This window comes from Oncorhynchus mykiss, chromosome 20 (genome assembly GCF_057628025.1).
Source record: "Oncorhynchus mykiss isolate SJ-2025 chromosome 20, ASM5762802v1, whole genome shotgun sequence".
Classification (NCBI taxonomy): Eukaryota; Metazoa; Chordata; class Actinopteri; order Salmoniformes; family Salmonidae; genus Oncorhynchus; species Oncorhynchus mykiss.
This window is the reverse complement of record NC_143041.1, coordinates 17,781,481-17,802,829: the sequence shown is the minus strand read 5'-3', so window position 1 is coordinate 17,802,829 and position 21,349 is coordinate 17,781,481. Positions and strand designations below refer to the sequence as shown.

The 21,349-nt window shown below is 42.9% G+C and overlaps 1 protein-coding gene across 2 annotated transcripts; it reads right to left on the bottom strand.

Moving 5' to 3' along the window:
* Window positions 1-131: 131 nt before the first annotated feature.
* Window positions 132-20,151, bottom strand: LOC110499004 (TBC1 domain family member 12). Of its 2 annotated transcripts, XM_021575787.3 has the most exons (14): window positions 18,508-20,151; window positions 17,517-17,640; window positions 15,461-15,517; window positions 10,740-10,882; window positions 8,479-8,561; window positions 8,026-8,143; window positions 6,199-6,305; window positions 5,746-5,826; window positions 4,939-5,030; window positions 4,672-4,743; window positions 4,451-4,579; window positions 4,226-4,335; window positions 3,721-3,979; window positions 132-2,721 (listed from the first exon to the last, which is right to left on the bottom strand). In XM_021575787.3, the coding sequence occupies exons 1-14, from the start codon at window positions 19,845-19,847 to the stop codon at window positions 2,650-2,652; spliced, it is 2,787 nt and encodes a 928-aa protein (XP_021431462.3). In that variant the 5' UTR covers window positions 19,848-20,151; the 3' UTR covers window positions 132-2,649. The 2 variants fall into 2 exon arrangements, with proteins under 2 accessions (XP_021431462.3, XP_021431463.3); XM_021575788.3 differs by lacking the exon at window positions 15,461-15,517.
* Window positions 20,152-21,349: the final 1,198 nt, after the last annotated feature.

Below are 21,349 nucleotides of genomic sequence, written 5' to 3'. Positions count from 1 at the left end.
AAAATAATCTAATAAAAATAAATGCCACCTAGTGGTCGGGAAGACCTGTTTGCTTGGGTGTGTTGTGGGTGCGTACACCGGCAGTAAGGAAACACTGACTGTCTGGGAATAAATAGACAATATTTTAAAAATGCAATTATCATATCTTTGATTTATTCACATAATTCATAACTTCTGGTCTGATACAGTATCACAGAGGTACTTTTTAAAATTCATTTCAAATATATTTACAATTGTTCTAACATAGTAGTATGAAAACTGTACAATAGAGCATAGAAAAAATGCAAAAGAAACAATATACAACTTTTTTTATATCCAATATATAAGATATGAAAAATGTCCTGTAGAACCATGAACTACAGCATTGATTAAAACATATGTTGCATCTCAACATATAAGTCAAATGTAAAGTAACAAAAGATGCGAGCAACATCACAAACAATGTTTTAAAAGTAAATTATGTTTCATGAATAGGTGCTTTGAACAAGGGTCTCATTGCTCTTTCATTCACAACAATATTAGAGCTTCACTGTGGATTCATTCACACACAAAAGCAAAACAGAAACTTCATGTGCCACACGTTCTCTTTTGCACTTTCTATGGGTCTTTCGGAAACAAGTGCTTACTGCTCACTGTAATGAAAACCTATTACTGTTAGTTTAGTTGAGCAGAAACTATTCAATGTCAAGCTTCAGAGACTTAAGAAATGCATGGGCTGTGTCACTGTTTTCATTTTGTTCCATGTTGTTATATTGGCTTGGTCCATTAAATCATATACTGTAAATCTATGCTTGGAGGTGCATTTTCATTAAATATCTTATGTTAGTGAGATAAAATCCACAGGTGTAACTAAGGGCCTCACTCAATTAAGAAACTCCAGACTTTTGTGATGGGACTAGATAGATGTAATGAATTGGGTCTAACTTCAGTATGTCATCATACAGTACCAGTCAAAAGTTTGGACACCTATTCATTCAAGGTTTTTTCTTTATTTTACTATTATTTTAGAATAATAGTGAAGACATCAAAACTATGAAATAGCATATATGGAATCTTGTAGTAACCAAAAAGTGTCAAACAAATGTATTTTACATTTGAGATTCTTCAAAGTAGCCACCCTTTGCTTTGATGGCAGCTTTGCACACTCTTGGCAGTCTCTCAATCAGCTTCATGCGGTAGTCACCTGGAATGCATTTCAATTAACAGGTGTGCCTTGATAAAAGTTAATTTGTGGAATGTCTTTCCTTCTTAATGTGTTTGAGCCAATCAATTGTGTTTTGACAGGGGTGGGGGTGGTTTTCAGATGATAGCCTTATTTGGTAAAAGACCAAGTCCATATTATGGCAAGAACAGCTCAAATAAACAAATAGAAACGACAATCCATCATTACTTTAAGACATGAAGGTCAGTCAATCTGGAAAATAACAAGAACTTTGAAAGTTTCTTCAAGTGCAGTCACAAAAACCATCAAGCGCTATGATGAAACTGGCTCTCATGAGGACCACCACAGGAAAGGAAGACCCAGAGTTACCTCTGCTGCAGAGGATAAGTTCATTAGAGTTAACTGCACCTCAGATTGCAGCCTAAATAAATGCTTCAGAGTTCAAGTAACAGACACATCTCAACATCAACTGTTCAGAGGAGACTGTGTGAATCAGGCCTTCATGGTTGAATTGCAGCAAAGAAACCACTACTAAACAACACCAATAAGAAGAAGAGACATGCTTGGGCCAAGAAACACAAGCAATGGACATTAGACCGGTGGAAATCTGTCCTTTGGTCTAATGAGTCCACATGAGATTTTTGGTCCCATCCGTCGTGTTTTTGTGAGACGCAGAGTCGATGAATGGATGATCTCCATGTGTAGGTCCGGCCGTGAAGCATGGGGGAGGTGTGATGGTGCTTTGATGGTGACACCGTCAGTGATTTATTTAGAATTCATGGCACACTTAACCAGCATGGCTACCACAGAATTCTGCAGCGATACGCCATACCGTCTGGTTTGCGCTTAGTGTTACTATCATTTGTTTTTCAACAGGACAATGACACAACACACCTCCAGGCTGTGTAAGGGCTATTTGACCAAGAAGGAGAGTGATGGACTGCTGCATCAGATGACCTGGCCTCCACAGTCCCCCGACCTCAACCCAATTGAGATGGTTTGGAATGAGTTGGACCACAGAGTGAAGGAAAAGCAGCCAACAAGTGCTCAGCATGTGTAGGAACCCCTTCAAGCATTCCAGGTGAAGCTGGTTGAGAGAATGCCAAGAGTGTGCAAAGCTGTCGTCAAGACAAAGCATGGCTACTTTGAATCTAAAATCTATTTGGACTTGTTTAACACTTTTTTGGTTACTACATGATTCCATAAATGTTATTTCATAGTTTTGATGTCTTCACTATTATTCTAAAATAATAGTAAAAAAGAAAAACCCTTGAATGAGTAGGTCTGTCCAAACTTTTGACTGGTACTGTATATTCATGATATACTACCATAAACACTCTAAATTCAATAAAATTGCCAATGGTGTTCAAGGCCTCCATCTTCAAGTATGAAATTCTTTGAGGTCCATTTACCATGATCCATCTAAGGTGATCAAAGCCTCTCAATTAAAGAGAGGAACATGATCATTCAAATGTTCCACTGCTGAATCATAAACTCTTAAGTGCTGGGTTGCAATTCCTGTCCATGTCCTTGTTGTCCTTTATCAACGCGTGAAATACCTGGAGAGGAGAGAGCAAATCTTAGCATAAAACTGCAACTGGTCATTCTTTTTAGGCAAACACAATAAATAAACACCTGTAGGTGGTGCTGTGTAGCCTACATTTCCACAACAACAAAAAAGCAGACCATCATACAGGTTCTTTCCAATTTATTTCTGTAATTGACATACACCGAGTATACAAAACATTAAGAACATCTGCTCTTATCGATGATATACAGTAGACTGATCCCTTATTGATGTCACTTGTTCAATCCACTCCAGTCAGTGTAAATGAAGGGGAGGAGACATTAAGCCTCGAGACAATTGAGACACGGACTGTGTATGTGTGCCATTCAGAGGGTGAATGGGCAAGCCAACATATTTAAGTGCCTCTGAACAAAGTATGCTAGTAGGTGCCAGGTGCACTAGTTTGTGTCAAGAACTGCAGCGCTGCTGGGGTTTTCCACGCTCAACAGTTTCCTGTGTGTGTCAAGAGTGGTCCACCACCCAAATGGCATTCAGCTAACTTGACACAACTGTGGGAAGCATTGGAGTGAACATGGGCTAGCATTCCTGTGGAACGCTTTCGACACCTTGTAGAGTCCATGCCCCGATGAATTGAGGCTGTTCTGTGGGGCAAAAGGGAAGGTGTTCCTAATGTTTTGTGTACTCAATGTACATTCATTCACCTGTAGGTGGTGTAGTATATGAATTGTTGGACCCAACAAGTGCGAATCTATGATAAAGATGTCTTCCATATAGCAGTGGCTGAGTTATGTGTAATTTCTAAACTGCTCCTTGCCACACAAGTGGCACGTGACGGACGGGCAGACCAGGGACTGGACATAACTACAGGCTATTTTTGAGGAATTCTGGGAGGATGATCCAGTTCACTCAATAGGCTACAGAAATGGCTTCAACCCAACCACATAATAACATTATTGTATGTTTATTGTCACTCCGCTCAAACGTATCCATTTTCTCACTTTCATGTCTTCTTCTGTTTAGAGGAACTGACCTGGGACCATTTTCTGTTTCCATTGAGCATGGGCGCGGCCGCAATGCAGGCGAACAGCCTATCTGAGCCTATATCCTCAGGGAGGCGTGTCAGAAACTGGGCGCTGCGGATGAAATCCAACTGTAGGAGCACGTCCTCATACAGACGCAGAATCCCCAGACCCGTCCGGAACAGGAACTCCTCGCCGTCACGACAGAATACGTCCCACACGCGACACGCCACGTCCAATGGCAACGACTTACTGTACAGAGTGAAGATCCTGTACACAGACACAGAAGCATGCATTCACAAACGAACGAACGCAAGCAAGTTCACCACACACACACAAAAGTGGCAGTTAGCAGAATGGTGAATGCAGATGATTTAATCTAGAGCTGACAGTAGCTGTGCTCTTATAACTGTGAATACTGAGCTGATAGCATGACTGGAACTAAAAGTTGAAGGCCACACTAAAGAGAGCTGCTACATACCTTCAAATGTTCACAGAGATCCCATAGGTACTTACCAGTCTATGAGATAGAGATCTGGGGTGAGGTTGGAGCTCTGGAAGTGGTTAAATAGTCTTGGGAGGTTCTCTTCAAAGAACACCTCGAATGCAGCAAAGTATTTCAGCATCTAGAGAAGAAGAACGGTAGCGAGAGATTCAGTGACGACTAACTCAGTCCTGTTAAAGTCGTTTTTAGAGAGAGGACAATTTTTCCACAGTGGCCCCTGCGGAAGTGGGCCTCACCAGATCATGGTCCACTCTGAAAAAGGCCAGCTGACAGGGTTTGTTGAGCAGGTTGGCGAATGCGATGAAGGCATCAGCTTCCTCCAGGTTGAGGATTAACACTGCAGCTATGAAGGACATGCCCTGGACCTGAACGAGAACAGAGCCGCCATTTCACTTTACAACCCCTGCAGTATCGGAGATAATAAGGACAAAGAGTGCTGTTTGGACGTGTTACTCACATATCCCACGTCAGGTCTGTAACAGGTGTAGGCCCCCAGCACACTGTGGAGGAGATCATGATATGGCCCACCCTGTGGTTGAAGACAATCAGAGGATGAGAAATGCCATGGAGCGCACACACACACACACACACACACACACACACACACACACTCACACTCACACTCACACTCACACTCACACTCACACTCACACTCACACTCACACACACTCACACACTCACACACTCACACACTCACACACACGGGGTAAGATATTTACTGTACCTTCTGGAAGATAAAAAGAGGAGGGAATGTGCGGGATATGTCCAGCTTGATCAGGTCCAGACTGGACTCTCTGTCTGCCAGCGATGCCCCATCTCGGATCGAAACACGAACAAATTATGTTAAAAACATCATAAGAGAAAGGATAAAACGGAACCATTTCAGTTTGCTACAATAAACTGATCTCCAGCTTGTCTGACCTCTCTGTATCGTTGTTTGTGCATGATAGGCCGAGTAACTCAGCAATCAATGACCGATACAGAGACACTGATGCAGTGCCAATATTTTGTAACCTAAAACGATGCCAAGAGGAGACAGGCTGCAAATCTCTCTGTTCAGCTCTATTAAATCCTGTTGGATCCATCTCCTAAGGCTCTCGTTGGCAAAAAAACAGTCTTTCTAATGCGCTACAGATGTTAGCGCTTTGAATGTCACTATTGACTCTCAGTACTGGACCAATGGGCAGACAGTCTGACATGATGGTAGAAACAGGCGCTTTACAGATCACTGGAGGAAAAACAACAGAAAGCCTTTGCACCAAGCCTGCAAATGGCTCCTGAGTGAGGGGGATTTGTGCAGTAATGTGACGCCAATGTGGCGGCAGCACTGCTAAGTTTTAGTTCCACAATGTGTCAAGGACCTCAGATGTAAAAGCAACGAGAGGAAATAGCTTTGTCTCAAACAGGAAGAGAGGAGAATGGATGTGTGTGTGCGTTTGAGGCTGAGATTCACAGTCTTGTCCCCTGAGGGCTTCTCTCTCCCCCCCCCCCACCCACCCACCCACCCACCCCACCCCCGCCTCAGACCAACCGTCAGCCTCTGTTTCTGAACCCGTCTCACTGAAACTCCTCCATCTCTCCTTTGCTCTGGAGAGGAATATTTCATACAGCTCTGTAGAAAAAGGAAAGAAGATTACTCTCTCAATGAGTCAGGACGTCTACTTTGCATTTTTCTGGAAACCACAAAAGCACTTTCTGGCAGTGAAACATGGAGGCAATCCAGAAATTCCTCCCACTCACAACACAACAGGCTGGTACATATACTCCAGCTGAAAGTGGGGAAAGTGCTTGTTTTAGAAAACAAACAATACCCGCGCACTACATTTTTAGATGTACAACGTTGGCCATGTTAATACATTCCAATGTACTTTACGTGTATTGACACATAACTTGACTTTGGATGTATTTTTCTGAATGCAAATCTGATCCTATTCTGCTATACTGAATTATGCTGAGTTATGACTATTGAAACACCATTACATACCTGGGGTGATGTTGAGCTCGTTGCCTATGGCCAGGCTCCAGACCTTTCCTCGGACGTTGGGGGGCAAGCCCTGCCACCAGAGCTCTCGCACCCGTCGAGTGTTACGCCTACAGGGGGACACAAACAGACTGGCATGGGTCTGCTGCACATGGGAGCCCTGACCTATGCCTACAAGCCTACTGACCGACTGGTTTACTGACCAAGTTACTGACTGGCTGATTGAGTCGACTGGTTCACTGACTGATTGGCTGTCTGGCTGGCTAATTAAATGGCTGACTGGCAGAAAAACTGACTGAGTTACGGACTGAATACTGTCCCAGAGGAGGCTCCTCAGAGGGTGAAGGACCGTCCTCCTCATAGCTAAAACCAAATCATTGATTAAAACACTGTTTTGCAATGAAAGTCTACAGTAACATCACCAGCACTCTGTAGGGTAACGCCATGGTGAAGCCACAGGACAGTTAGCTTCTGTCCTCCTTGGGGGTACATTGACTTCAATACAAAACCTAGGATGCTCATGATTTTCACCCCCTTCCATAGACTTACACAGTAATTATGACAACTTCCAGAGGACGTCCTCCAACCTATCAGGGCTTGCAGCATGAACTGACATGTTGTCCACCCAATCAAAGGATCAGAGAATGAATCTAGTACTGAAAGCATAAGCTACAGCTAGCTGGCACTGCAGTGCATACAATGTGGTGAGTAGTTGACTCAAAGAGAGACAAAGACAATAGTTCAACTGTTCTTAACAAATTAATTTCTTCCAAAATTAAGGAGAAGCAAGAGAGAGAGAGATTTGGAAGTATTTTTTAAAAACGTTCACTTAGCACATGAATGCAGCTAGCTAGCTAGTTTAGCCTACTCAAACACTCGGCTCAAACAGAGAGGGATGCTATGTTAGCCAGCTGGCTATGGCTATCCAACACTGGAACTCTTCCAAATCAAGGTAAGCTTTTATTAAGTTATTGCCACCGGGGCACACCGGTGTAACTGCTAAACTGCTTTCTGACTGTACACTGTACTGCATGACTATGATGTGACAACAATGTAGGCTGTGTGTAGCGGTTAGCGGTCAATGGTCATGATTTGAAGGTTTGGCTTGGAAAGTTTTTTTTGCCTGGTCACAGACAGCTGATGTGTTGTGCACTGAAGTCCACAAGCGAAGGGGAAATGTGAGAGGAGGAGAGCGTGTAGATAGTTGGGAGAAGGAATTATATATACAACGAGCAAAGTGATCATGCTGTTTTTATGTGGCTACTATGAAAGTGAACTGTGTTTGCATGTGATCAGGGGTGTATTCATTTTGCCGATTCGGTTGAAAAATGTTTCTTAAACGGAAGCAAACGGAATGAAACGGGGATAACAATAACTGAATTTATCCAATAGAAACTCTCATTTGCAACTATTTGGACTAATGATTACACCCTAGATCAGATAGATGCAGACAATAATTTGCAAGGAGGTATTGAATGTGTCACTGTCTGTCATCTTGATTACTCAAAATTCTCTATCTGTGCACCTACGTTGTAAACTTTCATTCATAGGCTAGGTTGTAGCAACATCATGATGGGTAAAGGGAAAATTAGAGTATCATGTAATAGCCGAAACCTATCGATGTTACATTGAGCTGGGTGAATGGAATATGAATGACAGTCATCCAATATGCTGTAATAGAAACAAGGCCATGCTCATAAAAAATGTATCATCATCCCTCATCTTAAACGGCACCGACCGCCACTGTACTGTACTGACTGGATACTCTCCATCGCTTCCCCATGCCAGTGGAGAGTTGTTTAGCAGGAAGTGACTAGCTAGCTAACTCACGTGTTTTCCCAGTTGGGCAGGATGTCGTTGTTCCAGACCACCATGGCGTTGGCGATGCTTTCCTCCTGCTTAAACCTCTCCTTCATCTCTTTCCTCTTCCTCTGGGCCTCCTTCAATTCTGTGGGGAGGGGGGCACAAATCCTTTGGTTACACTTCATAATAACTTTTAATGAATACGCCATTAGAAATGCTTATAAATGTTAACAGATGCTTATAAACGCGTTAAAAATATATATATCTTATTTTCCTTCTGCTTTACAATTGTTATTATGATGTAAAGTGGCAAAAGTATGTTCAAGTTCTGGCTTTAGCAACGGCTTCAACTGACAGAATGAGCCAAGTAACATCTGGAGGTCTATACAGTGGACAGGTCAAATGCGGCTGACCTCCATTGCACAGCCCTGAAAAGACAGTGAAATGGAAGGGGTGAGAGAGAAATGCATTTAACAGTACCTCTCTTCTTGGCCTCGGCCACCATCTCGTCATACTCCTGGCGGTGACGCTGGGCCTCCTCCACAGACTTGGCAGGAAGGTTCCTGCCGAGAGAGCAGAGGAGACACAGTATCAGTGTCTGTCAGTGTCAATTTCACCGTAATCAGTGCATATCACATAACCGAGGACACAAAATGGTTACTTTTAGTCAAGTTCAACACATTGAGGATTAAAGAGAGATTAACACCTACAAACAGAAAGACTGACTTTGCCTTGTAGACAGTGTGTTTGTTATGGTTCAGGCAACACACTCAGATTTCATATATCTATTCTTAATGAGGGCCTGAGGTCTTGGATCAGAGAGAGCAGCTGAGGTGACCAAGGAGTCTCACAGACAGAGAAACTCAACACCACTTGTTTTTGGACGCTGTGTGCTTCTCACTGTGTTCTTAATAGACACCACACCCTGGCCTGAGCCTAGTTGAAAATAATGTAGTGTGTGTAATATAGATCCAGTGCCTTGCAAAAGTATTCACCCCCCTTGGCATTTTTCCTGTTTTCTTGCATTACAACCTGTAATTTATATGGATTTTATTTGGATTTTGTGTAATGGACATACACAAAATAGTCCAAATTGCTGAAGTGAAATGAAAAAAATAACTTGTTTTAAAAAATTATAAAAAATTCAAAACAGAAAAGTGGTGCGTGCATATGTATTCACCCCCTTTGACATGAAGCCCCTAAATAAGATCTGGAGCAACCAATTACCTTCAGAAGTCACATAATTAGTTAAATAAAGTCCACCTGTGTGCAAACTAAGTGTCACATGATCTGTCACACCATTTCAGTATTCATACCTGTTCTGTTCTGAAAGGCCCCAGAGTCTGCAACACTAAGCAAGGGGCACCACCAAGCAAGCAGCACTATGAAAACCAAGGAGCTCACCAAACAGGTCAGGGACAAAGTTGTGGAGGAGTACAGATCAAGGTTGGGTTATAAAAATAAATCAGAAACTTTGAACATGCCTCGGACCACCATTAAATCCATTATTACATTTTTTAAAGAATATGGCACCACAACAAACCTGCCAAGAGAGGGATGCACACCAAAACTCATGGACTACGCAAGTAGGGCATTAATCAGAGAGGCAACAAAGAGACCAAATATAACCCTGAAGGAGCTGCAAAGCTCCATAGTGGAGATTGGAGTATCTGTCCATAGGACCACTTTAAGCCATACACTCCACAGAGCAGGGCTTTACGGAAGAGTAGCCCAGAAAAAAAGAAGCAAACATGTTTGGTGTTCGCCACAAGGCATGTGGGAGACTCCCCAGACATATGGAAGAAGGTACTATGGTCAGATGCGACTAAATTTAGCTTTTTGGCCATCAAGGAAAATGCTATGTCTGGCGCAAACCCAACACCTCTCATCACCACGAGAATACCATCCCTACAGTGAAGCATGGTGGTGGCTGTGGGGATGTTTTTCACCGGCAGGGACTGGGAACTAGTCAGAATTGAAGGAATGATGGTTGGCGCTAAATACAGGACAATTCTTGAGGAAAACCTGTTTCGGTCTTCCAGAGATTTGAGACTGGGATGGAGGTTCACCTTCCAGCAGGACAATGACCCTAAGCATACTGCTAAAGCAACACTCAAGTTGTTTAAGGGGAAACATTTACATGTCTTGGAATGGCCTAGTCAAAGCCCAGACCTCAATCCAATTGAGAATCTGTGGTATGACTTAAAGATTGCTGTATATCTTCGGAACTCATCCAACTTGAAGGAGCTGGAGAAGTTTTTCCTTGAAGGGCAAAAATCCCAGTGGTTAGATGTGCCAAGCTTATAGAGACATACCCCAAGAGACTTGCAGCTGCAATTGCTGCAAAAGGTGGCTCTACAAAGTATTGACTTTTGGGGGGTGAACAGTTATGCACGCTCAAGTTATCAGTTTTTTTTTCTTATTTCTTGTTTGTTTCACAATAAAAAAATATTTTGCATCTTCAAAGTGGTAGGCATGTTGTGTAAAACAAATGATATAAACCCCCTAAAAATCCTATTTTAATTCCAGGTTGTAAGGTAACAAAATAGGAAAAATGCCAAGGGGAGTGAAAAGTTTCGCAAGCCACTGTAGGTCTAACCTTTCTCAAAACATTTGGCCTTTTCCCTCTGCAAGGACTGGAGGGCATAATAAACAAGAACAGAGGAACAGACAAAGAAATGGAAAGATGTGACAGAAATAAAGTGGAGAGAGAGTCAGAGGGAGAGATAGTGTGGACTTACGCAGGCCTGTCCTCCAGTATAAGAGCTGTGGTGGACAGTGGCTCAAACTCCAGGTTCTTCCTCCGGCCCTGTTGAGGCTGAGTAGGGGACATCCCAGCTGACGTTCCCCCAGGCCCAGCCTTGCCCACCCTGGCCTCAAACTCCTGCAGATACATCAAAAACCTGAATCTCTATAGGTACTAGAAAACACAGCTCAAATACAGGTCAACTAGCCTCTTGGGTTTACATTTGAAAGGGAGGAAAGATAGTGGCTTTAGCCGTGAGGGGTGACAGGATCAGCTGACAGGCTTGTGGAAATCACAAGGCCCATGCAGGCAGCAGCCTATGTGTCTGGGGAGGGAGAGAGAGAGAGGAATTAGAGAGAGAGAATGAGGGGACTAAATAGTGTGTGATGGTTGGGGGGGGGAGAGAAAATGGAGGGACTGTGGAGTGTGTGATGGTTGTTGATGACTGTGGAGAGCGATCTGGAGAGAGGTTGAGAGAGAGAGAGCATCCTTAGGGTGTACAGTTGAAGTCAGAAGCTTACATACACTTAGGTTGGAGTCATTAAAACTCGTTTTTCAACCACTCCATACATTTCTTGTTACCAAACTACAGATTTGACAAGTCGGTTAGGACATCTACTTTGTGCATGACAAGTCATTTTTCCAACAATTGTTTACAGATTATTTCACATGGAATTCACAGTATCACAATTCCAGTGGGTCAGAAGTTTACATACACTAGGTTGACTGTGCCTTTAAACAGCTTGGAAAATGATGTCATGGCTTTAGAAACTTCTGATAGGCTAATTGACATAATTTGAGTCAATTTGAGGTGAACTTGTGGATGTATTTCAAGGCCTACCTTCAAACTCAGTGCCTCTTTGCTTGACATCATGGGAAAATCAAAATAAATCAGCCAAGACCTCAGAAAGAAATTGCAGACCTCCACAAGTCTGGTTCATCCTTGGGAGCAATTTCCAAACGACTGAAGGTACCACGTTCATCTGTACAAACAATAGCAAGCAAGTATAAACACCATGGGATGACGCAGAAATTATACCGCTCAGGAAGGAGACGCGTTCTGTCTCCTAGAAATGAACGTACTGTGGTGCGAAAGGTGCAAATCAATCCCAGAACAACAGCAAAGGACCTTGTGAAGATGCTGGAGGAAACAGGTACAAAAGTATCTATATCCACAGTAAAACGAGTCCTATATCGACATAACCTGAAAGGCTGCTCAGCAAGGAAGAAACCACTGCTATAAAACCGACATAAAAAATCCAGACTACGGTTTGCAACTGCACATGGGGACAAAGATCGTATTTTTGTAGAAATGTCCTCTGGTCTGAGGAAACAAAAATAGAACTGTTTGGCCATAATGACCATCGTTATGTTTGGAGGGAAAAGGGGAGGCTTGCAAGCCAAAGAACATCATCCCAACCGTGAAGCACGGGGTGGCAGCATCATGTTGTGGTGGTGCTTTGCTGCAGGAGGGACTGGTGCACTTCAGAAAATAGATGGCTTCATGAAGAAGGAAAATGATGTGGATATATTGAGGCAACATCTCAAGACATCAGTCAGGAAGTTAAAGCTTGGTCGCAAATGGGTCTTTCATATGGACAATGACCCCAAGCATACTTCCAAAGTTGTGGCAAAATGGCTTTGGAGTGGCCATCACAAAGCCCTGACCTCAATCATACAGAAAGTTTGTGGGTAGAACTGAAAAAGCGTGTGCAAGCAACGAGGCCTACAAACCTGACTCAGTTACACCAGACTAGGTCTTAGGTCTTAGGTCAGTTAGGATTAATTGTCAGGAGTTGTGAAAAACTGAGTTTAAATGTATTTGGCTAAGGTGTATGTAAACTTCCGACTTCAACTGTACATCATGAGTCATGTCTAAGGGGTCAATAAATGCCCCTGATATCCAATGCGTTTGTTTCGTGCAAGTTGGTGCATTGACTATCTAATAGACCAAGTGACTAGATGTATCACCATACATCCCTCAGCTCCACTACACAAAACAAGACTCACCTTTGACCTTTCACCATGCATGAAACGGCTACTGTATGGATGTCAATGGCTACATTGTCTTGTGTTGTGGCTCCTTCAAGACATTTATGGGTAGTAGTTACAAAGGGGGCTATCAGAAGAAAAGGCTGGTAAGGACGGGGGAGGGGAGTGGCGTCTCAGGAGAGTGAGATTGACCAAAACCAGTGAAGAATAACAGCCACCATAGTAAAAGTGGAGAAATAGGCACTGCTTTTTCACCATTTGATTGCTGCTATCCTATAGTACTTAGAAAAGGTCAGAGTTGAACTGTGTTTAACCAACACCAATGCTTTTCTAGAGGCACACTATCATATATAATCACCAAGTGTATACCAGAAAAGCATATAGATCTCTGGGACCATTTGTAATGTCAAAGTGTATATACAATCATCATGTAATCAACTGTGTTTATTAATAAATGTCAAGTCAAATATATCAATGTAAGGTAAACCAAAAAAGCAATTCTTAGTAATTTTCCCAATTTCACTATCATCAAAATCAATCAATCATAGCACATTTTTGGACTCATGCAGTAGTATTTAACCAATTAAGTAGAAGTTTGTTGAAAAATAATGTTAAAAAGTAACATCTACATTCTTAAGACAAGTTGAAAATGGTACAGTAGCTGCTTTCTGTCATGTCATTTTGATTTATAGCTGTGTAAAAACACTGGTTTTAAATGTCCAAATTCATAATCAATATGCTGAAATAAGTTGTGATACTGCATGTTGAAGACCAAGACATAAACATTACTCCCTACACACTTGTCACGCTTGTGTTCAAATTCTTTGTATTTTGCTAAATTAGTAACTTAAAAACTGCTCATGCATCAACATTTGTCAAGCAGCCACGCCAGACAGAAATTGATTAGCTTGTTCTACTGTAATCAATAGCGTGCACAGAGGAATCACTCACATGGATATTGTATGTAAATCAATGGTACTGGGACAATTGTCTGCCGCTACCATTTTTCGCTCTTCTGAAAGACAAACGACAACGAACTTGGGTATACTACCAGTCAATAGATAAGAACCTGTAGTGGCCATTTATCAACTCATCGCCCTGAGGGACAAAGTTTACGGTAGATGACCAATACGAAAAAGTAAACAACAATGGACAATTTAAAAAAATAATTACTCCACAGGTAGTTCCACATAGTGACAGCTTGACTGTCAAATCTGTGTATTTGTTTGTGGCCAGAGGCTTTTAGAAAGAGTGCGCCCTGATTCTCCCATTGCCATTTGAGTTTGAAAAGGACAACCACGTTCTTACATGCTGACCACAGCGCTTGAGTCGCATGCGCGAGCGTCGCAAAATAAATGTACACATATATGTTATTCAATTATCGCGCACGTCTACGTAGCCAGGCACTAAAAATAGAACTTGGTTCTATTTGTAAAGCACAACGTGCTGCAAGTCCTGCCTCTCCCATCTCCTCATTGGTTTTTAGCAGGATATACCTACGTGCCATCTCCTCATTGGTTTTTAGGAGCATATACCATCGTGGGTGATTGAAAGATGAACTGAGGTCCACACTCCAGTTCAGTCAGTTGTGGTAATGCACCTTAAAGTTGGTTGCCAACCGCCATATAAAGTCCAGAGAAGAAGAAGCCTGAAGGAGGAGAGATTACTAGAAACGAACTCGGTTGACCGTTTTATCTGTGGATTAATTGTCAAAGTAGAGGACCTTGTGCATTTCAGGTAAAATAACAACCCAATGTTTATTTAGCAACAGCAAGCTAGCTAGCTAGATTGCCATAAATCTTAAATGCTTTTCGACCTGTCCCCAAATTAATAGAATTGGTTCAGAGTTTGTTTTGATATTTCAACCTGCGTGTCCTGATCGCGTCTGGTGTAAGTGGACAAAATCAACTTGCGCGCATGCAGTCTGGTCAGCATTGCTAGACATGCGACAGACAAGCGCATATGATAAAATCAATGGTACCAAACCAAAGATATTCATTTATTTAAATCAATCGATTTAGTGTCATCTTGATGACTATAAATGTTTATATTAAGTTCACCAATCTGAGGTTAAAATGTGTAATTTCACTTTGTTGCTTGAGGTGAAAATGCAAGCTTGTGTAAGGTAGTAACACAAACTGCCCACATTAGGGAAATTAGCGTATTATTAAATAACTGAATATGGCAAAACAACTCAACATGTCAATTTCGGATGTTAGAATATGTTGCCTAGTCAAACAATTGCAACAATGACATCTATTTTTCACTCATTTAACCATTTATAGTTTTTTTTTTTTTAAATGCCCTCAAACACAATTTAACTAGGAGCTCTAATCTAGTTTCCAGTGTGTCTGTGTAGCTTCCTGAACGTCCGCTGTCCATAATAAGGAATACAGGCAAATCTAATAGATCTATCACATTTGAGAACGGATGTAAGGGAAAATGGATCACAACATTCTGGATTACAACATTTTGAGCCACAGAGTCTATGAGCTGCTGGAGCTATGGCAAGAGTCTCAGAGACCTTGTGATTGTCGAAGATTACTTTGATACTGCATTAAATTCTGATAATTTTTTCCCCCAGCATGCATTTTCCCCTACTCTGTTAGTACTAGGGTGGGCATGGACATGAGTTGTATGGTCAATGGAAATGGTTGCTTAGCAGCCCCATGCAGATAGGAGATTGAGAAGATGACTGAAAAGGAAACTCGAGAAAGTCCATACCCCTGCGCTTAAGAGATTTGGTGTGGACACAGACGCGAGACCATCTGGAGTACTCTCCTGATGAAAGAAGAACAACGTTTAAACTCAGTTCAAAAGTGTCTATCAAAAAAAGAAGAAGAATAGTGTCAAGTAATTCAGGGTAACCACTTGATTTAGATAGTCTGTAGAGCATCTACAGATGGACTATCAGTAACATTTCAACTAACTATCTATTAACCCTATCCCAAACCTTAACCCTTATCCTAGCCCTAAGCTTAACCCTTATTCTAAACCTAACTCTAACCTTAACCTTAGCAGATAGTTTGTTGATCGTATGACCACCTGTAGAGCATCTACCGATGGACTATTCGGACTATCCAAATAAAGTGTGACCCTTCAGTACACATCCAATCCACATAAGCAACTTTGCCCTTTGGCACTGGAAAGGAAGATAGGCAACTTTATTGAAAGGGCCTCTGTTGGAGATGCAATTCAATCCCTACCCCTGCAGGTAGAATAACTGCATGAAGAATCAACCCATCACCTGAGCTTCTATACGGCACATTTCTGGAACACATTACAGATGGACCCTCTGACACCTAGATCCCTACTCTAACCAGTGTAGCTCACTCTAGATGAGGTCACTCTCTTTTAGTCATAATCTCAGTAGGACAGTGAGGCTTATAAACGCTCATCTCTCATCTCGTCTGCAGCTGTATGTACTAGAGTTGAGTGCACTACTAATCCAGTGAAGGGAGACATTTAACTGGCTTCAGTGTCTGTTTCCATCCAGGCATGAAATCATGCATTAGTGCCTCCAATGACTGTGGAGACGGACCTGTAGCTGCATGGCAGAGTAGGGGAGGGAGACAGGGAGTGAGGAGAAGAGGGAGAGAGAGGAAGGAAGGACATAGCCAGGGGCTGAGGGCAGGAGACGACTGAGGCCAGGAGATAAGGGCATAATTCAAGCTCAATCGAGGCTCAACATACCAGGCAAGAGGCATACACCTTGAATAAGACCTACTCTTTACTCAGGCAGCTAGCCAGCCCCAGGGACAGAGCCAGGCCCCAGGGCCTGCCAGGCTCCAACCTGGATGACCTGAACCCTACTCTCTCGTCAGTGTTGGGAAGGAGTAGGCCAAGTACAGGCCGACTAAAGCCTTTGTCACACCACTATATATAAGCTCTGATGCCATTATTACCAGGCACTCTATTATAGGATTCTCAGAAGAAATTATATCTGACATTAAAGAATCTACTCGAGCTGTGAGCATGAGATGCTATCAGTATGCTACCTGGTCAGACAAGTATAGGTGAGTTGTCAGAATAGGGCGTAGGGAATGATTGTTATGCTGTGTCATTGCGTGTTGCACAAGGCTGCAATTTTACTGTGTCAGTTTCAAGTGGCAACTAGTGAATCGTGTGATACAAAACAAAAGGGCTGCAATGCAATGTATCATAGGTGAAGGAGTTGAACAGAAGGGGTGTAAATTACTTGGAGATTAAACAGTTGTAGTCCTTTACTTTCTTTAAAGCATTAAGCTATGTTAACAAATTGAGGTTAGGTACATAAGGCTGACATAATCCCTATTCATTAGGGTTAAGTCCTGACTAGCACGTGGGAAAAAATTATCTAGGCTAAATATTGAGCTCATGGCATCCACCTCGACTTTACTAGTACATTCCTAGATGACGCACTTGCTGGATTCCCTCCAGGCGGGGTCAGATAGCTTTCTCTCCCATACACAATACTTTACAGGAAGTTAGGTCAGTTAATAGGTCTGTGAATAACTACTGTAGCAGTGACATCGGGGCCAACATTCAAAAAGCTTCTCAGAGTAAGAGTGTGGATCTAGGATCAGTTTTGTCTTTCAAATAATAATGAATAAGATTATATGGACAGGGATGACCTGATCCTAGATCCGCACTCTAACTCTCATATGCTTTATGTATACGGGCCCAGGGCCTCCATGTCAATGAAATCCTTTTCATTATGATCTAAAAGACACAGCTGATCCTAGATCAGCACTCCTAATCTGACATGCTTTATTCATGAATATGGGCCTGGGACACCAACCTGCTGTATGGTCCTGGAGTCCTTGGGAGCGCTCTCTCTAGCGGGAACCTTCCCAAACAGCTTCCAACCAGGAACATTCTGAGACGGACCCTTCGGCTCTCTCTGCTTCTTGGGAAATAAACTCCTGACCAGACAGAAAAGCCAGGACAATGAGTGGGCAATTTTTAATGATGACACACTTATTTCATTCCCCCTGTCAGCTAAACGGTTTTGATGAGTCGACGTACTGAGAAATCAGGGTTATTAAATGTCTTTCTGAATCACTTCCTAGATCGGACAAAAGTCATACTGATATGGTCAGTTCAGTTGCCACTGAAGGAGTGATATGCAGCCACTCTTATTTAATCAATTGGATCAATTTCACCTGATCCTATGCGGGACCATAAACCTAGGGGTTAACACTTCACATGAAGGTTCACAAAGGAGCTATACGTAGCTCATAAACTGTTATTTATTATATTATATCAATCAAATGTATTTATAAAGCCCTTCTTACATCAGCTGATGTCACAATATTATAGCTACCAATCATGGCCTAAGTATTTATTAGAGATGTATAAACTATCTATGAACTAATAATGAAGTGTTTCTAATTCATTAGCACCTACTGTAAAGTGTAACAACCTAGGGGACGTCCGTGTGTGGGAACACCGTTACTACAGTATTCACTGCAGCTGGCTCCATTTCCACCAGGTCTCTGCCTGCTCTAAATGTTGAATGAGACAGAGGCCTAGTTCTAGTCGCTGGCTTTGTTTGTTATGTCCTGGTGTGCCGTTACAATACCAATACACAGTTTTGCAAGGCGAGGAAGATTAATGGCAGTGACTGCTGTTTTAAAGGGTTTAAATTGCATCAATAATATGGCTATACGGAGTATAAAAGGCACACCTTGATGTAAAGCGAAGTAAGCACATGGTGACAAAGTTTGTACCTCTCGTTCCTTGCAGAAAATGCAAATAATCTCAGCCAACAAATACAACAACTCATTTACCTGCCAAAATACTCAGCAATGCCGGGTCTTTTGGACTGTAAAGCCAGTTCTGAGGGGTCTGCCGAGACTACACTCAGGCCCTCTGGTATATCCCCTGGGGCAGACTGACGTCTGCTGGACTCAAAGGTGTTCCTGGAGCTCAGACTGACGTCCATGAATCGGAGGTCACTGTGGCCCTGGGCCCCCAGCTCCGCGAAGGTCTCCCCATCCTCCTCCCCTGGACTGAGAATGGTGGAGGAGTCATAGCTCACACTGTTGGGCACAGTCCTGGTCCTGAGCGCCTGAGGATGGGGTCTGGAAGAAAGATCATCTCCTAGGTGACCAGATGCTGAAGGTTCCTCTCCCTGAATGGTGTCTGGTTTAGCACTGACCCTACAGGGGTCTTTCGTTGGTGCTGGGCTTGATGGTAAACCCTGAGAGTTGAGATTGGATGTAGCACCACCAGATAGATCTCCTGCTACGTTAGCTTGTGTCCTAGGCTGGGCCCCGGCTCCGTCAGGTTCCACTCTGATATTGCAGGATTCGTGATGTCCCTCCCTTGCACTCATTGCAATTGAGGAGGGTTTTTCACACTGTGTGTTAGAGAGACATGTTGCAGCTCCATCCAAAATAATTGTTACAACTGTCTCTGTGTGTAACTTGGCGCTGCTGTGTCCTATAAATAATCCACCATTTGCCATTTTGGCCTCCTTGTCAGGGGTCATACTCCAGTTAATAGGTGGCCTAATAACAGCATCACTGCTGAGGGTGCTCTGAATAACACTGTCTGTGTCCCAATTCGAGAGCCCCTCTGGAACAGTCCGGGAGGCAGCTGTGCAGCTCAGTTCAAGCTGTCCATTGCAGGAGTGTTTCAATGACTCTACAGTCTCAGCTGCTGTCACAAAGTTCAATGGTGGATGACAGGCAACTACTTCTTCTGCAGAGGATTCCTTGTTCTTCTCTGCCAGTGAAATCCTCTGGAGCGCATTCCCGTCCATTTCCTCTCGATTCACTGCAGCGACAGCAGAGGTCCCTGCCTTGGCGCCTACCATTGTTGACACAGTAAACCCGTTTGTAGCAGAGTCACAACCTGGCTCAGGAATAACACAATTGCTTACAGTGCCACCGGATGGACTGTCAGTAACTAAAACCGTGGAACGGCCAATATCCTCTCCTGCTTCACCCGATTCCCTGCTGTCACTGCAACCCGTTGCGTCCCTGCTGACATGTTTAGAGATACGAGCTGCCGCTTCGGCGGTACCGTGAGACAGCGGCTGGGTGACATATGTGCTGCTGGTCCCCTTTTCGTTCACACCAACACAGAAAGCCGGTGGAGAAGAGACATTATATGCCTTTTCCATGTCATTCACACTCCCTACACCACTGCTCCATAACAAAAACGCTGTGGTGGCTGGTTCAGCTTTGCTTGCTCTTTCCCCGTTTTTCCTTGTCTAGCTATTATGCCTATCATGATCTCAGAGAGTATCCCTCCTTACAGAATGACGCATAATCAAAATACGGTTGCTATTCCGAGCGACGGTGGCAGGAAAAGGGGGAATATCAGTCGCCTGGTCGTGTATAATTTTTGTTATTAGAAAAACCGGCAGCCGCCCCCATTTGGGCGGTGAGCAGGAGCCATTTTGAGATTCCAATGACGTAGAAGGGGAGAGCAAATCACCAGCCACGCAGACGGAAAATATGGGATGAGGGGACATCTGCTGTCCATACGGAGCTATAACACGCCTGGTTTATCCGAGACTAGTTTTTTTTAAAGCACAACGCGCAAGTATTCAGGCTTCGTTGGTTCAGCACAAGTATCCCGTCTTTTGTAACGGAACACACAACAATGGAGGTAGGCTAAGACCTGAAAAGAGTTGATCACTCAATAGGCTACAGTTTAATTTGGTTCACTTCATATACACAGACCACCTGTAGAGCCCAGTTTAGTTTCAGCACCATGGACAGCGCCAATGAAATAAACCACTTGGGCAGTGGACACTGATTCGTCTTATTTACCTGTAGATGCTTAAAGGCATCTAAATAAGAGACTATGCCTAGGGACATTAAACGTTCACCCTGCTGCACAGAGGACAGACCCTATAGTCCTGGGCCTTAGCATCAAAAACGTGACGTGGCGGATTCACACGTTCATTTACCGTGGCATGTGCTCATAGGACCTAGAATAAAAATAATGTATCTTTCATCTCTGTGTTTCATAATTTTCCAAGAGGCTGAATCTCACCGGAGAAAGCATCGGAGTGAGCAAAACAGCGTCCCTCTGTCTCTGTAACTGTTTGTTACATGCAATATGCTTTGTAGACTTCACCGGACAGATGTTGCTCTCCAGTTTTGTGATGAAACAAAGGAGTGGTTGAATTTATTCTGCCACTGTGTCTTCTTATTATCTTGGCCTTAGGCCTACATATCACAGTGGCAAGGCATATGCACTAACAGGTTATAGAGCGAACAAAGCAATTATCACAACACAGGTTGTAATATGGCTTTTTGTCTGGCTTGGCTTCCACAGTGATTTTACCCACGCGCTGCTACTGGCGCCAAATTTGGTAGAGATGCTCTTTGGGATTTACAGTGCCTTCAGAAAGTATTCATATCCCTTGACTTATTCCACATTTTGTTGTGTTAGAGCCTGAATTAAAAATGTATTAAATATACTGTTTTTCTCACTCATCAGCACACAATACCCCATAAAGACAAAGTGAAAACATGTTTTTAGACATTTTTGAAAATGTTTTGAAAATGAAATATCTCATTACATAAGTATTCACACCCCTGAGTCAATACATGTTAGAATCACCTTTAGCATGAATTACAGCTGTGAGTCTTTCTGGGTAAATCTCTAAGA

Coding starts and splice junctions, on each gene's coding strand:
- LOC110499004 (XM_021575787.3), bottom strand. CDS start 19,847: ATGGAAAAGGCATATAATGTCTCTTCTCCACCGGCTTTCTGTGTTGGT. Junction 17,641..18,507: donor ATTGCTGAGTATTTTGGCAG/GTAAATGAGTTG, acceptor CTGTCTGGTCAG/GAGTTTATTTCCCAAGAAGC. Junction 10,883..15,460: donor CAAATCTCTTAAGCGCAGGG/GTATGGACTTTC, acceptor ATGTATCTGCAG/GAGTTTGAGGCCAGGGTGGG.